General features: G+C 46.4%; 1 protein-coding gene across 8 annotated transcripts in view; it reads left to right on the top strand.

Annotated features, from left to right (window-relative positions):
- Window positions 1-17,429, top strand: part of NBEAL2 (neurobeachin like 2) — a 220,973-nt gene that overhangs the window by 129,258 nt on the left and 74,286 nt on the right. For all 8 annotated transcript variants that reach the window (XM_081834115.1, XM_081834113.1, XM_081834111.1 and 5 more), the window contains 7 exons: window positions 1,471-1,569; window positions 3,206-3,475; window positions 5,173-5,486; window positions 8,078-8,210; window positions 10,903-11,022; window positions 15,290-15,700; window positions 16,625-16,717. In XM_081834115.1, the coding sequence (XP_081690241.1) occupies window positions 1,471-1,569; window positions 3,206-3,475; window positions 5,173-5,486; window positions 8,078-8,210; window positions 10,903-11,022; window positions 15,290-15,700; window positions 16,625-16,717 (1,440 nt within the window). The remainder of the gene's footprint in view (window positions 1-1,470; window positions 1,570-3,205; window positions 3,476-5,172; window positions 5,487-8,077; window positions 8,211-10,902; window positions 11,023-15,289; window positions 15,701-16,624; window positions 16,718-17,429) is intronic.

Genomic DNA, 17,429 nt, shown 5'->3' with positions numbered 1-17,429 from the left:
AAAAACGGGACATCCCAGGATCCAATCCGAAGCTGGGGTGTCTTCTGTAATTCTGGGGTGTCCCGCCCAATTCGGGTCTGGAGTCTCAGATACATTCTCACTTAAGATTCTGATCTGGGGTTTGTAGACCAGAGTCAGCATCTAGGAAGCTAAAAATAAAGGGTTGTGTTCAACTAGATCAGGCGTAGTCCAACGCGGCCCTCTAGCTGTTTTGGGACTACAACTCCCATCATCCCTAGCTAACAGGACCAGTGGTCAGGGATGATGGGAACTGTAGTCTCAAAACATCTGGAGGGGCGAGTTTGCCTATGCCCGAAGTAGATTATATTCAGAATAGATAATAATAATAATAATAACAATAATTTTTATTTATATCCCGCCCTCCCCAGCTGAAGCTGGGCTCAGGGCGGCTAACAACAATCAAAATAATCCAACGATTCTAAAAACATTTCATTATAAAATTAATTAAAATCAAATTTATGGCAACCAATAAGCAAAATTCTGTGCAGATTGCCAGAGGAGGGGGGTCAGGCTGCGCCCTGACCAAAGGCCTGGTGGAACAGCTCTTCAAACCCATTCAAACGAAGGGACCCAAGTTAATTTATGTGGATCTACTCCAGGCGTTGGCCGTTCTGAAAGTGGGCGGTGTGTTTTGTATGTGAACTTCTATAAAGTTCTTCCGAAGTCTTAAACTCTAGGCTGGCTGGAGATGGAGGATCTAGTCCTCTTAATACCCCACAATATTTCCTACCTAGATCTGAATGCTCGCTTTATTATTCATACGTGCCACAAACAAAAACAAAACACGAGAAGCAGCTAAGATCTCTATTTTGAGTTAGGACTTTCCGACTTTTCACTGATTTTATCCCACTGACTTCTTTAGCTTTAACTGAACTTGACACTGTTTTTGTGTTTTGTTTAATCTTTGAACAGTCTACATGCTGAAAGCTTATGAGATTTCCTTACCCCTTTTGCACCCATCCGACCAAGTTGATCTGTAGACTTAGCCCTGCTACAGCTGCCGCATAAAACCCAAACGCCTAGGTGCTTGCACGTTTAAATCTTTTGCTGCTAATCTGAACGATCACTTAAATATTTAGAAGTATTTGTTTTCACTGACAATTTCAACACTTCCTGTAAACCACTTAGAGGGGTTTGGTTACAATCAAGCCAGGATATGATTTTTGCTACCTAAGAAAGAGCTCAAACATGAAACAAATCGCTGTTCACCCACTTTTGCCTTGGCCAGCTGAATTCTGTGCTGTTTTCATGTTGTTTCTTAATCACATAAGCTCCCGGCAAATGCGTACGTGGAAGTCAGGGTAATGGAACGAGAAATCCCAAATCATACTTGAAGCAGAATAGAAAAGTTCAAGCCCCCTCTCTCTAATTCCCCCTCCCCAATTTGCTTTGGGTGGAAATTCGGGAACTAATGGTGTGATCTGCTCTCGCTAATCCTGCATTTTTCAGGAGGTGTTCAAAGAAAGAATTGGCTATTCGCACTTATATGAAGTTCTGAAGAGCCAGAGTCAGCCGACTAAGAAACTGCTGCAGGAACTCCTCAACATGGTGAGATCTTTTTGACAAGAGAGAATTAAAATCTGCCAACACGTTGGCAAAGCTAAGCAGGATCTGTCCACGGTTCAGTTGCATGAAAGGCGTAATATCAATCAATCAATCTTTATTACAGTCCAGAGATCCAACAAATCATTAGAAAGCAATGCACAATTCAGAAAGCAATGCACAATTCAGACAGTCTACCTCCAGGTTGGGACGCGGGTGGCGCTGGGACGTGGGTGGCGCTGTGGGCTAAACCACAGAGCCTAGGACTTGCCAATCAGAAGGTTGGCGGTTCGAATCCCCGCGACGGGGATAATTACAGTAATAATTACAGTGGTACCTCAGGTTACATATGCTTCAGGTTACAGACTCCGCTAACCCAGAAATATTACCTCGGGTTAAGAACTTTGCTTCATTGGCAGAATCCAAGACCAGGGAGAAGAGTCGGCGGAAGAAGATTGGAAGAAATTTAAAGACTATTTACAGAAATATTGCAAAATTAATGAATGTTAGAATGATGTCGGACAGAAATTAAGTGGTTTCCAGCTGTAATGCTTTAAGAGAATATGAAAAAAAAGGTTTAGAAATAGGTTAAAACTTATTGATAAGGATTTGCTGAACTAACAATTTGAATTGGAATACAAAAAAGGGAGGTATGAGGAGGTCTGGGAAGTAAGTTAATGAAAAATAAGTAATGGAAACCTTTAAAAAAAAAAAAAGAACTTTGCTTCAGGATGAGAACAGAAATCGTGCTTCGGTGGTCTGGCAGCAGCAGGAGGCCCCATTAGCTAAAGTGGTGCTTCAGGTTCAGAACAGTTTCAGGTTCAGAACAGACCTCCAGAACGAATTAAGTACTTAACCCAAGGTACCACTGTAAATAAGTTTTGATGGGTGCAATAATGGAATGCTGAATGTTTTAGTGTTCGTAAAATATGCAGGGATTTTTGTTATGCAAAATGAACCATGGAAAGAGAGGAAGGGAAGTCATTGGTATTTTAAGGATGTTTAAATGAGTACAGTCGTACCTTGGAAGTCAAACAGTTTAGTTCCTGAACATTTTGGCTCCCAAACGCCGCAGACATGGAAGCCAAATGTTCGACAGGGCTACAAACAACGATATAAGAGTACACAGATGGAATTATAAAGAGAGAAAATTATCACTTCTTACACAGTATAAATATGCTCATTAAAGAAAGAAAGGGGAAATGAATTAATGAGCTTTTCTTAAATTGAATTGTCAGTATTTAAATACCTCGCATTATTTCTGCTACATACAGATGCAAAATAGCTGCTGACGTTAGGTTAATGAGAGACAGTATTGACTACTTGGGTGTATTACAGTCGTACCTTGGTTTTCAAACGCCTCAGGAGTCTAATGTTTTGGCTCCCGCACAATCGAAAACCGGAAGTGATTGTTCCGGTTTTTGAATGTTCTTTGGAACCCGGACGTCCGACACGGCTTCTGATTGGCTGCAGGAAGCTGCGATTTGGTTTTTGAACGTTTTGGAAGTTGAACAAACTTCCGGAACGGATTCCGTTTGACTTCCAAGGCATGACTGTATTTTAAATTGTAAAACAGAAAATTTAATAAAAAATATTATTTTTTAAAAAAATGATTACAACTTGACTCTCCCCCCCACTTCAGGCCGTCGAAGGTGACCACAGCTCTTGCCCCGCACGCCTGATCCACAACGAGCAGCCCCTTTTGATCCTGATCATGTGGATCCCAGAACTCAAGTCCCAGGAGCTCCAGATCTTTCTCTCTGAATGGCTCAAGAAAATCTGCGATGCTTCCCTGCAGAGCCGTACCACCTGCGTCAAGGCAGGGATGGTGAGCTGTCTGCTGGATGCCCTGTGTGCCACGGGGCAGGAGCTGGATCCCAAATGCTCCAAGAACCTCCTCTACCTCCTGCAGGTCATTATTATTATTATTATTATTATTATTATTATTATTATTAAATTATATTTAACATAATTATTACAAAATACAAGCAAAATACTGCAAATACATACATACATACATACATACAGTGATGCCTCGCAAGACGAAATTAATCCGTTCCGTGAGGCTCTTCGTATAGCGGTTTTTTCGTCTTGCGAAGCAAGCCCATTGACAGCTTAGCGGATTAGCGCTATTAGCGGTTTAGCGGCTTTTAGCGGATCAGCTGATAAGCGGCTTAGGGCTTAGGAAAAGGGGGGGAAGGGGGGAAAACCCGCAGGAACTCGCAAGACATTTTCGTCTTGCGAAGCAAGCCCATAGGGAAATTTGTTTTGCGAAGCGCCTCCAAAACGGAAAACCCTTTCGTCTAGCGGGTTTTCCATCTTGCGAGGCGTTCGTCTTGCGGGGCACCACTGTACATACATATATATTTCAGAGAAAAGCACACATATACAGTGGTACCTCAGGTTACATACGCTTCAGGTTACAGACGCTTCAGGTTACAGACTCCGCTAACCCAGAAATAGTACCTCGGGTTAAGAACTTTGCTTCAGGATGAGAACAGAAATTGCACGGCGGCAGCGGGAGGCCCCCTTAGCTAAAGTGGTGCTTCAGGTTAAGAACAGTTTCAGGTTAAGTACGGACCTCCGGAACGAATTAAGTACTTAACCCGAGGTAGCACTGTATATAAAAATAACAACAAAGAAAAAAGAAAGAAAAGATAAAGAAAAAATAAGAAGAAAAATTGGAAGAAGAAAAGTTGGAAGAATTTCTTCCAAATTTATTCTTCAAATACCTCAGTAATAAAATTTCATTGATTGACTTCCATTGCTTACACTGCATTTCCTATATACATTTTAAGCAAGATTGTAACTGTTATTCCGTATTTTTCCCATACAGTCTCATACAAATAATTCTAATCAATAAGTTTTCCAAATCTTTCATCAATCTATTCTAAGCACAACCAATACCTTACATATCTTTACCTTACCTTACCTTACCTTACCTTACCTTACCTTACCTTTACATTACCTTAATATCTTTGTCTACATAAATAATCATTTAAATATTTCTGTTGTTTCTGGATTATATTTTTTGGTTTTGGTCTTATCAAATTAGTCAGCTTTGCCAATTCCGAGTATTCATATAATTTATTCAGTCGTTCTTTGGTTGGGACGTAATTCCCTTTCCAATTATCGGCCATTAACATTCTCGCTGCTGTTGTCGCGTACAGGTCAAATATTAATTTTGTCATTCGGGATCTCACCATTCAAAATTCCTAATAAGTATGATTCTGCTCTTTTCTTATGTGAAGTTTTTATTAGCTTTTTATTTTCCTCATGTATCATATTCCAGTATTTCTTAATTTCCGGAAATGACCACCACATGTGGTTTAATGTTCCAGTCATTCTCTTACACTTATTATCACCCAATTTGTGAACATCGAAGCAGCAGGAATATGAGATGATTGGACCCTTTCTGAACTTGAAACATGGGTACCCCCAACAAAAAATTAAAATTTGGTTAAATATTTGGAATTTATTGTGTATTGGTATAATTTGGAATTAATGTGATATGATTGGTTTGTCAAATGAAAATTTAATAAAAATTATTTTTTTAAAAAAAATATATCACCCGATTTTTTTCATTTTTGCCAACTTATCTGGCGACAGGTCTTGGGCGGCCTCTCCATCCGGCCGGGGGAACTGAGGCAGCTTCTGAAGCTCCTCCGGACCGAGCAGAGCAAAGGGCCGCACCCCTACACCGTCCAAGTCATCCGGGCCCTCTCGGGCATGGCCAGGAAAGATGGCGCCGAGCGAGCGCTGCAGTATTTCGACCTCACGCCCAGCATGGCGGGGATTATGGTGCCTTCTATCCAAAAGTGGCCCGGGAGCGGCTTTGCCTTCCACGCCTGGGTGTGCCTCGTCGAAGAGGCCAAGGACTTCCCGGAGGAAACGGCCAGGCTGAAGCGGAAACAGCTGTACAGGTCGGTCGGAAGGGGGCAGCGGAAATCTGGCTGGGTTCGGTTGGGGGCGGAATGAATGAATGAATCTTGATTTGCGTCAGCCATCGACCATAGCTGTAAAGGTTCCAAGGGGTTGCTCGAGAGCAAGCAGGCAAATGCCTCCCTGCTCGGGTGCGAAGCCTTGCTTTGGATGCCAAAATAAACTTTCTCTGTCCAGAGCGCCACTGTCCCGTGGCTGGCTCATTCACTGGCAGAATCTGTGAGTGGGCGGTCCTTAAACCTTCCCCAGCAAAGTAGTTTCTTCACGCCCAGTCTGCGCCTCCCCTCTCGACACAGAAGCCTACTGCGCAGGGAGGGCGTGGGTAACGGCGGACCTCTCTCCTCCCCTCTTTGCCCAGGTGTGGTGTCCTGGCACTGCCTCGCCTCGCCTCCTCCGAGCCCTGAAGCTCCTCTCCACTGGAGGTGTGGTTACTCTCCTCCGCTGAGGAGGAGCTGCTTCCCACGATCTTTGGGGGCTCTCTGTAATACATCCGGCTTTCCCCCTCTCACCCCTGATCTGATGGCAGTTCCCTGACAATAGCGATAAAACAACAGTACGATATACAAAGAATAGAAATGAAAAGTCAATTACATAAAATACATCTTAGGAGTTTTGAATCAATAGTCAAATACAGGGGTACCTCGGGTTACATACTGTAATTACTTGTGCGTAAGTTGCCTTCAGTTTTAGTTATATTGCCTGGCCAACCATGCTTTGGCTGACAGCTCACACTCCGTGACCGGTCAGTCACTTGCAGAATCCGTCAGTGGGCGTTTCTTGAACGTCTTCCAGCATAAGAGCTGTTTGACGCCAAGTCTCCTCCTACTTTCCCTGCACGGAACTCGTCTGCGCAAGTAAGGGGAAGGCAGGGGCGTGTCAGCGCTCTCTCCACTAGTCTCTGGTGAAGGGTCTTGGAGCCCTGTCTCCAATTCCTCCATCTCCCTCTCTTCTCTACTGGTGTTACGCTGAATTCCTTCCCCCCTGCTGGTCCCCTCTCCAGCATCGCTCTTGAGCCCTGCCTCCGCCTCTTGCTCTGATGTCAGTTCCCTGACACATACGCTTCAGGTTACAGACTCCGCTAACAGACTCCCAGAAATAGTACCTTGGGTTAAGAACTTTGCTTCAGGATGAGTACAGAAATCACGCAGCGGTGGGAGGGCCCATTAGCTAAAGTGGCGCTTCAGGTTAAGAACAGTTTCAGGTTAAGAATGGACCTCCAGAACGAATTAAATACATTGCCCCGGTTGAAAACCTTGCAGCCTTTGCTTCACCACTGTATAAGGAAGATGTCAGGCATACTTCTGTGGGTTCCTAACGTTATTTATCTGCACAGTCAACACGCCTGAGATCCGGCTGCTTCTAGCCAAGGACTGTGTTTTGCAAAGTTTTCCCCCAACCCCAGGAACACCCTGTTATGAATCCCTGGTGCCCTCGTTGTGGGGGTCTCAGCAGGGCCAGAAGGTAATGGGGCCCTTTATATGTCCAGCTGTCCTTTGTCAACAACAAATTGTCACTGTTGAATATATGCTATATGGTAATTTATGGACATTATTATTATTATTTTATTTTATTATTTATACCCCGCCCATCTGGCTGGGTTTCCCCAGCCACTCTGGGCGACTTCCAATAAAATATTAAAATACAATAGACTGTCAGACATTAAAAGCTTTCCTAAACAGGGAACCTAAAGCTATTTGCACATAACAAAATATGTATTTTATCCAAGTAATTGTTGAACTGAAATACAATTAAGAAGGAGTATATTAATAATGAAATAATTACAGTGGTACCTTGGGTTACAGACGCTTCAGGTTACAGACTCCGCTAACCCAGAAATAGTGCTTCAGGTTAAGAACTTTGCTTCACGATAAGAACAGAAATTGTGCTCCGACGACACGGCAGCAGCAGGAGGCCCCATTAGCTAAAGTGGTGCTTCAGGTTAAGAACAGTTTAAGGTTAAGACCGGACCTCCGGAACGAATTAAATACTTAACCCGAGGTACCACTGTATTAAGCTGTAACTTAAAATGGTGTAGGTTTCATTTTATCTTATATTTTGGAAATGTACATCCAGAATTTTTTTCCCTTTAAATTTTTTAGGGCCCCAAGAGAGTGGGGCCCTAAGCTATAGCTCGTTTAGCTTATACAGTGGTGCCTCGCAAGACGAAATTAATCCGTTCCGCGAGTCTCTTCGTCTAGCGGTTTTTTCGTCTTGCGAAGCAAGCCCATTGACGGCTTAGCGGATTAGCGCTATTAGCGGCTTTTAGAGGCTTATCGGCTTATCGGATAAGCAGATAAGCGGCTTAGCAGCTTAGAAAAAGGGGGGGGGGAACCCGCAGGAACTCGCAAGACATTTTCGCCTTGCGAAGCAAGCCCATAGGGAAATTCGTTTTGCGAAGCACCTCGAAAACGGAAAACCCTTTCGTCTAGCGGGTTTTCTGTCTTGCAAGACGTTGGTCTTACGAGGCACCACTGTACGTAAATCCGGCACTGGGTCTCAGTATGGCTCCTGTGAGCAAGGGAGAAGTCCAGCCAGCCAGCTTGTAACCTACCCTGTCCTTCGATCCCTCCAGCTTCTTCACCACGAACGGGACGGGCTTTGAGGCCTTCTTCACAGCCGACGGGATGCTGGTGGTGGCTGTCTGCACCAAAAAGGAGTACATGACGGTGGCCCTGCAAGAGTTTCCGTTCAACGATGCAGCCTGGGTGAGTAAGGGGCTGGAGCAGACCTGGCCCCAACCTGATTCCTTGGTGCCCTTCATCCTGCCTCTGTGCCCCTATTGGGATTATCGTTGTAAATGTGAGATACGTTCCGCTGCAAATGAAGAAGCAGAGCTTTGTTGTTTCTTGGTGTTGTCAGAGCAAAGCAGAAGTCTCTGTAACCTGAGGTACCGCTGTACCTAGTTTTTAGAGGAGGAAAACAAGAAAAAAAATATTCTGAATCAAATATTTTATACAAGTTGGAAGAGAGAGGGAGGGAAGGAAGGAAGAGAGAGGGAAAGCTCACATTTGTGTGTGCTTGTGGCGGGCAGCTGCCTTGCCTCGCCTCTGAGGTCATCCTGATCAAATTTGCAGATGACACCAAACTGGGAGGGGTGGCTAACACCCCAGAGGACAGGATCACACTTCAAAACGACCTTGACAGATTAGAGAACTGGGCCAAAACAAACAAGATGAATTTTAATAGGGAGAAATGTAAAGTATTGCACTTGGGCAAAAAAAATGAGAGGCACAAATCCAAGATGGGTGACACCTGGCTTGAGAGCAGTACATGTGAAAAGGATCTAGGAGTCTTGGTTGACCACAAACTTGACAGGAGCCAACAGTGTGATGCGGCAGCTAAAAAAGCCAATGCAATTCTGGGCTGCATCAATAGGAGTATAGAATCTAGATCAAGGGAAGTGATAGTGCCACTGTATTCTGCTCTGGTCAGACCTCACCTGGAGTACTGTGTCCAGTTCTGGGCACCACAGTTCAAGAAGGACACTGACAAACTGGAACGTGTCCAGAGGAGGGCAACCAAAATGGTCAAAGGCCTGGAAACGATGCCTTATGAGGAACGGCTAAGGGAGCTGGGCATGTTTAGCCTGGAGAAGAGGAGGTTAAGGGGTGATATGATAGCCATGTTCAAATATATAAAAGGATGTCACATAGAGGAGGGAGAAAGGTTGTTTTCTGCTGCTCCAGAGAAGCGGACACGGAGCAATGGTTCCAAACTACAAGAAAGAAGATTCCACCTAAACATTAGGAAGAACTTCCTGACAGTAAGAGCTGTTTGACAGTGGAATTTGCTGCCCAGGAGTGTGGTGGAGTCTCCTTCTTTGGAGGTCTTTAAGCAGAGGCTTGACAGCCATATGTCAGGAGTGCTCTGATGGTGTTTCCTGCTTGGCAGGGGGTTGGACTCGATGGCCCTTGGGGTCTCTTCCAACTCTAGGATTCTATGATTCTATGAGGTGACGCCGGAACCAGAGCAAAAAGATGAGGATGAGATGCCGGGACAGGAGCCATGTAAGCGGCTCTCCCTTTGCTTGAATTATAGTCAGCTGGGAGGAGGGGCGGAAGGGGTTGCTGTCCGTCCCTCCTTCCGGCTCATTGTAAAGCAAGCAGAGCAAGAGCTGCTGACACGCTCTGCGCGGCACAAGAAAAGCGAGAGCTGCGCGGAGCGTGTCAACGGCTCTTGCTCTGCTGGCTTCACAGTGAGCGACTGCAGCGGCAGCCGAGGGATCCCTCTGCCGCCCAGTGCATTCGCTCCATAAGACGCACAGACATTCCCCCTTACTTTGGGGGGGGGAGTGTGCCTTTTATGAGAGCCAGTGTGGTGGTGGTGGTGTTGTTTAGTCGTGTCCGACTCTTTGTGACCCCCTGGACCAGAGCACGCCAGGCACTCCTGTCTTCCACTGCCTCCCGCAGTTGGGTCAAACTCATGCTGGCAGCTTCGAGAACACTGTCCAACCATCTCGTCCTCTGTCGTCCCCTTCTCCTTGGGCCCTCCATCTTTCCCAACATCAGGGTCTTTTCCAGGGAGTCTTCTCTTCTCATGAGGTGGCCAAAGTATTGGAGCCTCAGCTTCAGGATCTGTCCTTCCAGTGAGCACTCAGGGCTGATTTCCTTCAGAATGGAGAGGTTTGATCTTCTTGCAGTCCATGGGACTCTCAAGAGTCTCCAGCACCATAGGCAGCAGAAATACAGACACACGCTGAGAGAGAGAGAGAGAGACAGAGAGACACACAATCTCACTCTGAGTCAAGAGCGAATTATCAGGACCACGCATGGTACTCTGGTCAGCTTTGAAGCCTGTAGGTTATAGACAGGCAATAAAATTGGTTGAGCAACAAAAAATGAACTGTCGTCAATAATTTCAGAACATGGCTATAGGCCTTCCCCTGGCTAAACTGAGGTTTGGGATTTTTTGCATAAGATAGAAGGAAATTCAGATCCATTGCACTGAAAAAAAAAAAAAAAACAAACCCAAAGCAAAGCTTTGTGACGCTTATTCTCTATGGGAGCCAGTGTGGTGTAGTGGTTAAGAGCGGTGGACTCGTAATCTGGTGAACCGGGTTCGCTTCCCCGCTCCTCCACATGCAGCTGCTGGGTGACCTTGGGCCAGTCACACTTCTCTGAAGTCTCTCAGCCCCACGCACCTCACAGAGTGTTTGTTGTGGGGGAGGAAGGGAAAGGAGAATGTTATCCGCTTTGAGACTCCTTTGGGTAGTGATAAAGCAGGATATCAAATCCAAACTCTTCTTCTTCTTCTTATGGAGCGAAAAATACGGTAAGTTTGAGAACCAAGATACCAGTGTACTGAACTGCGCAGGTGCTGTTTGAGCGGAATATGTTGCTCGATGGACCCATAAACGCCTCCTTCAACTCTCCCCCCCCCCAAAAAAAAACCCAACAGCACTGCATCGATGTCGTCCACATCACAGGCCGCCGTCCCTTCGGCCAGAACCTCGTGAACATCTACGTGGACGGGGAACTCCGGAAGACGGCTCAACTGCGGTTCCCCTCCCTGGGCGAGGTAGAGGCTCTTCCCGCAACCCCTCCTGCTTTGAGGGAACCGTAATTATGTCGGTCGGGGGGGGGGGGACGACAACATATTAAGACTGTAACCAATAAACTGAAACTGACACAGGGACAAACAGAAGAAGACGCCTTCACCCCGGTGTGGCTCCCCTTCATCACATACACAGCCCAACAAGACAATGACAAAAATCCACCAACAGCATACAAATCAATATGGTGAACCTGATCCAGAACACCCACCCACCCCACTCACCAGTGGCGTAGCGTGGGGGGTGCAGGGGGGGCCGGCCGCACCGGGCACAACATCTGGGGGGGGCGCTCGCCGCCTCCGGAGTCGCCGAAGAGCCTCGGGCGCAGGCTGTAGCAGAGCCCCATGTCTCGCGGAACCGACGAGCTGTGCGCGCGTCCGGGCTGAAGCCGTCCGGCAGGCAGCAGCTCTCAGCGCTCGCCGCGGTCCCCGCGCGTCAGGGCCGCGGAGGGCGCGCCAGGCAGCCCCTCCTCACAGCCCCGCTGCCACTGCTGCTGCTGCAGCTGCAGCTGCTGGGCCATGTTGCATTTTCCTCACCTCTCTGCCCTCCTCCTCCGGGCAAGCGGCGTCATTTGGGCGCCAGCGCCAGCGGCAACTCGCCTCAGATCACCTGACACGGACCCGCCGCCGCCACTGTGGCTACCTTACCGTAAATACCCCAGCCCAGGCAGCAGCAAGAAGAAGCTGGCAGCGGCGGCAGGTTAGGGGTTAGGGGCGCAAATTACTTGCCTTGCCCCGGGTGCTGACAACCCATGCTACGCCGCTGCCACTCACACATGAAAACAAAGATCACCACTGCCAACCACAAATGAACACCCACAGCCTATGCCAACCCCAACCTCTCTCACCACCAAAGGATCACAAGAGAACAGCAGAGAACCTGCACAAAACCCCACATATATTAAGTAAAATAGAAACATCCCCACCCCACCCCATGCTCACCCATCTCTTTCCCCCTTTTCTTCCTAATGTCTCAACAAATGAAACTAATTTGTAAAAATGTTACATGGTAAAAATACAAGAGAGAGACATTACACATACTTTTGTAAATCAAGAAAAATCTTTAATAAAAATACATTTTTTAAAAAAACATATTAAGACTGTGCTTGGAAAGAGTAGAGGAAGCAAACCCCAGGAGAAGAGAGGGCAAAAAAACAGGCAGCGGCTCCTGGCAGGGTGAATAAACATCAAGGAATTTTTTTATTTTTAAAAAACGGATTTTTTTATATTTAAATCAGATTTTTTTTATTTAAATTGGATTTTTAAAATAAAATGCTTTTGGAGGAAAAATCTTTCTAAAGTTAGTTTTCTGTTTAAGTTACATTCTAGTCCAAAGGCTATTCATCAGGAAATAAGGATTGGTTTTAAGCTTTTCATGTGTGCTAAAACTCAGTCTAAGTTTTGTTCTTTAAAAAAATCACATTTAACCACATCAGTTAACAAACATGGATACGTATGCCATGATGTTATTGTTTTAATTAAATAAATTGTTTAAATTGTTATTAAGGAAACGATTATAATCAAGTACAGCAGAAAAGGTGTCCGAATATAAACAGTTAAACTTATTAAACCTCACCATAATTTCATAGTTATCTGTCTGTGTATTTCTAACAGTAAAACCAAATCTGTAATATTTGATATAATTGTAAAAACTACTCTGAAAATTTATTATTCCATAAAATGAAACTTTCGTCTCATCGTAAATATTAAGATTATACCAGCAAGAATGAGTCTTTCTGTTAAAAAAAAAAAAATTTTTAAATCAAGTCTTACTGACTAGTGATTTAAATCGTGATTTACATCAAATCCACCCTGGCTCCTGGCGAGGGAATAAAGTTTCTGAGCTGATGGTGGAGCCAGGTAAAAATGAAAGATGTTGCAGGATCGAGGGAAAGCTCCGTGCCAGAGCTGCTGGAGAAGTCTTGCGCGTCAAAGTGGGGTGCACTGGGTTGGGTGAAGCAGTGGTCTAACTTCTGTGTAAGGCTCTGTCCCTGCCTTTCAGGACCCCAAAAAAGGCTGGGAAAGGAGGGGTCCCAGTATTTGGGGTCCGGTGTTGCCCAATCTGGTTCATTTAATCCAGCTTGCAAGGAACAGGTTCGATGTTCCCTGCCGTTGTCGTAAGCCCAGCAAAGCGTGTTGTTGATTTTCCCTAGTTTTGATGGGCGTTTGCAATTGCGGGGAACGCAACCACAGCCGCTCGAGCTGGGACTGATGGGAATTGTAGTCCACAAGGGCAGCGGGAAGCAGGGTGGATTTGATTTAAATCAAATCGATTTAAATCAAATCGATTTAAATCACTACCCAGTAAGACTTGATTTTCTTACAGAAGGATTCATTCTTGCTGGTATAATCTACAGAAGGACTCAACCTTGCTAGTGTAACCTTAGTATTTACTACCAGATAAAGCTTTCATTTTTGGAATAACAAACTCACGCAATGATTACATAAAGATCCCAAGATTTACCCAGTAAGATTTGATTAAATCGATTTAAATCACTACCCAGTAAGACTTCATTTTCTTACAGAAGGACTCAGTCTGTAATCGTAGTATTTACAACCAGATAAAGGTTTCATTTCTGGAATAACAAACTTGCACAATGATTACACAAAGATCCCAAGACTTGTGGAGTATTCTGCTCACAAGGTTGCACTTTCATTTTTACTGCTTCACACTTGACTACCGTATTTTTTGCCCCATAGGGCGCACCGGGCCATAGGGCGCACCTAGTTTTTTGGGGGGGAAATAAAGAAAAAAAATATCCCCCCCCCAGGCACGGGGCTGGGACGGGGGAAGCCCGAGCATCCCCCGACCCCAGCCCCCAGAATAGGCTGCTATCCGCAAGCCTAGGGAGCCCGGCGGGAAGTCGCGCCAGTCTCCGCTGAGCTCAGCGCACCCCAGGCTTCGAGCTTCGCGCAGCTCTCCGCAAGCCGTGGGAGAGCTGCGCGAAGTTGCGGAGAGCTGCCTGCAGGCTTCGGGCTTCGCGCAGCTCTCCCCAGGCTTCAGGATGCAGGCAGCTCTCTGCAAGCCCTGGGAGAGCTGTGCAACTTCGCGCCGGGCTCCCACGGCTTGCGGATAGCTTCCTGAAGCCTGGAGAGCGAGAGGGGTCGGTGCGCCCCGACCCCTCTCGCTCTCCAGGCTTCACCGAAAGCCTGTATTTGCCCCATAGGACGCACACACGTTTCCCCTTCATTTTTGGAGGGGAAAAAGTGCGTCCTGTAGGGCGAAAAATACGGTACTTGTGCAGACCTAATCCACTCCAAACAATCTATTAATTGAACCTCTTGGAACTTGGCATTAAGGTAAGGGGTTGATTCTGTGCACATAAATGTGCAACGGAACAATGGGATTAAGGTTTCTTCCTCAACACTGTATGTTTATTTTATAACATTTTTTCCTGTGAAGAAAAGGCATGTTACCTCTCCAGGCACAAATTCACCCTTTTGAGTACTGCAAAAACAAGCACCCGTGATAATACCTTCTCGTTAGAAAAAACTGCCCCAAATAATCTTACGGAAACCTGTGGAAGAGCATGACATTTCTCCTCCAAAAGCATTTTATTTTATTTTATTAAATTTTATTAGATGTTACAAAAAAAAAGAATAGAAACAATACATAGCCGTACACAAAAACATTTATCTATACAATTTTCCAGAATGCAGACTAGAAAAGAAGACGAAAAACAAAAGAAAGAAAAGAATGAAGAGAAAGAATACTTTTCATAATCAATAATTCCAAATTCGTACTTCAAACATTACAATATATAAATCCTACTTAAAACATTATAAAAGACTTCCACCTCATTCACCCCGCGTCTCTTGGTTGTCTAATTCACCTTTACATCTGTTCTTCAGTCACTTCCTTTCCTTAAGTTCTTTCATAGTCCGTCTAATCTTTGTGTTTTCTGTATTCTTCACAAGGTTAGTCTAAGCACAACCAAACTTTTGTTTTTTATTTTTTAAAAATCTGATTTAAATCCGATTTTTTTAAAAAAATCGTTGATTTTTATCCACGCGGGGGGAGGCTGATGTAACCCCCTGCAAACACTCCCCTCAGCCCCCCGGCAGATGTGTGGGGAGTTTGCGGGGGGCGCTTTTTCTAGCCCTGCAGACCCCACAACTTCGCTGCACCAGCCTCACACTCCCCGTGCTCGTTTGCAACGAGGCTGGAACAAAAATGATGCTCCACGTGCAAATACACCTATTTATTTTATTTTTTGCAAATCTTTTCTCCTAGTCCTTCACCTCCTGCTGCATCGGCTCAGCCGGCCACCGGACCACCACCACCTCCGCCGTCCACCCCTCCCCGTCCCACTCGCCGGACCTGGGCTTCCCATCCCACCCCTCCCTCAACCGCTCCCAATCTTTCCCGGCCTCCCTGGCCCCCCACACCTGGACGCCCATCCCCCCGCAGCCCCCCCGGGAAGGCGTGGTTTCGGTCACGGTGGCCGGGAGCCAGGACACGGAGTGGGGGGTTCCCACCTCCCTAGAGGGTCACCTGGGCTCCGTTTCCATCTTCTACGAAGTCCTCCAGCCTGCTCAAGTGAAGGCGCTCTACTCCTCGGGACCAAATGTGACGTCGCCCTTTAAGCCGGAAGGGGATTTCCTGGAGCTCGGCAGCAAATTGCTGCTGTATTACACACCGCAGGTGAGCATCAAGGCTGGAGCATCCCTCAGCCCTCTCTAAGAAGCGACAAGTCCCAAGGTGCACAGCCTGGGAGTCATTTTGGACTCACAGCTGTCCATGGAGGCGCAGGTCAGTTCTGTGTCCAGGGCAGCTGTCTACCAGCTCCACCTGGTATGCAGGATGAGACCTTATCTGCCCGCAGACTGTCTCCCAGAGTGGTGCATGCTCTGGTTATCTCCTGCTTGGACTACTGCGATTCCCTCTACGTGGGGCTACCTTTGAAGGTGACACGGAAACTACAACTAATCCAGAATGCGGCAGCTAGACTGGTGACTGGGAGCAGCCACTGAGACCGTATAACACCGGTCCTGAAACACCAACATTGTCGCCCAGGATGTTTCCAGGCACAATTCAAAGTGTTGGTGCCGACCTTGAAAGCCCTAAACGGCCTTGGTCCAGTATACCTGAAATAGCATCTCCACCTTCATCATTCAGCCTGGACACTGAGGTCCAGCTCTGAGGGCCTTCTGGCGGTTCACTCCCTGTGAGAAGTGGGGTTACAGGGAACCAGGCAGAGGGCCTTCTTGGTGGTGGCGCCCACCGCCCACTGTGGAACACCCTCCCATCCGATGTCAAGGAAATAAACAACTATCTGACTTTTAGAAGACCAGATGTCTTCAGGCAGCCCTGTTTAGGGAAGCTTTTAATATTTGATGAGTTGTTGTATTTTCATATTTTGCTGGAAGCCACCCAGAGTGGCTGGGGAAACCCAGCCAGCTGGGCAGAGTATAAATCATATATTATTATTATTATTATTATTATTATTATTATTATTATTATTCCACATGCTTGGACGTGTCCTCTTTCACCAAGCCTGTGAGTTCCCCAAACCGAGAGCTTTATACTTAAGTTTCCACTTCCCCTCCCTCTCGTGTGACTTTCTAGGCCTGCAAGAACAACATCTGCCTGGACCTTTCCCCGAACCACTTCTTTGACGGGAGGCTGACTGGACACAAAGTGGTGAACTGGGATGTCAAGGTACGGGCGTCGTGACGCAGCAGCCGTTGGGCGGGTCACCTCTTGACTCCGTTCTAGGTCTATGGGCACGGTCAGAAAGGTGGGCCCTGGGGGGCAGAATTTTCAGGGAGCTTAATTTGCAGAGAAGACCGGAGTGCATTGGTTTGCACCAGTTGCTTGTTTCCCTCAGAGTAGTCCCATTGCAATTGCTGCATATGCATTCATTGTGCGTTGCTTCCTGTCACTGCCGAGCCCATTGCTTTTTAAAGAAATCCTACTGTAGCCTTATTAGACTTTACCGATAGGTAGGGTGAGCATTGCTCCCAAACATCATGAAGTTTATTTCACGCAGAGAAGCTTTCAGAACCTATTGAATTAAGTAGAATAGGAAATATCTCTGCACATCATCTCAATATTCTCTGTACTGAGAAATGCAAACTGACAGGATGCTCCTTTGGGGGTGAGGTCAAACTGCTGGAACTTGCAGCGCCTGCTGTGGCTGTAGAGACTGATATGGGAGAGACATGTTTCGTTGCAGCCAGGGCAGATGGTCTCCAGGCACTGCGTTCGTCTGCAAGGGATTCCCACAGGGTGAGGTTGATGTGAGGTTGATGTTGCCAGCGTTCCGTGTCACATTTGCAGACATATTTGTAGTGCAGAGTTGGTCGGCCCACAGGCCTGGTGCCTGAAGCAGGTGTGAGGAGCTCGTCCTACACTCGTGTAGGACCCTGGT

This window comes from Podarcis erhardii (genome assembly GCF_964252035.2).
Source record: "Podarcis erhardii genome assembly, chromosome: 12".
In the NCBI taxonomy this organism is placed as follows: Eukaryota; Metazoa; Chordata; class Lepidosauria; order Squamata; family Lacertidae; genus Podarcis; species Podarcis erhardii.
This window is presented reverse-complemented; position numbering and strand designations above follow the sequence as displayed.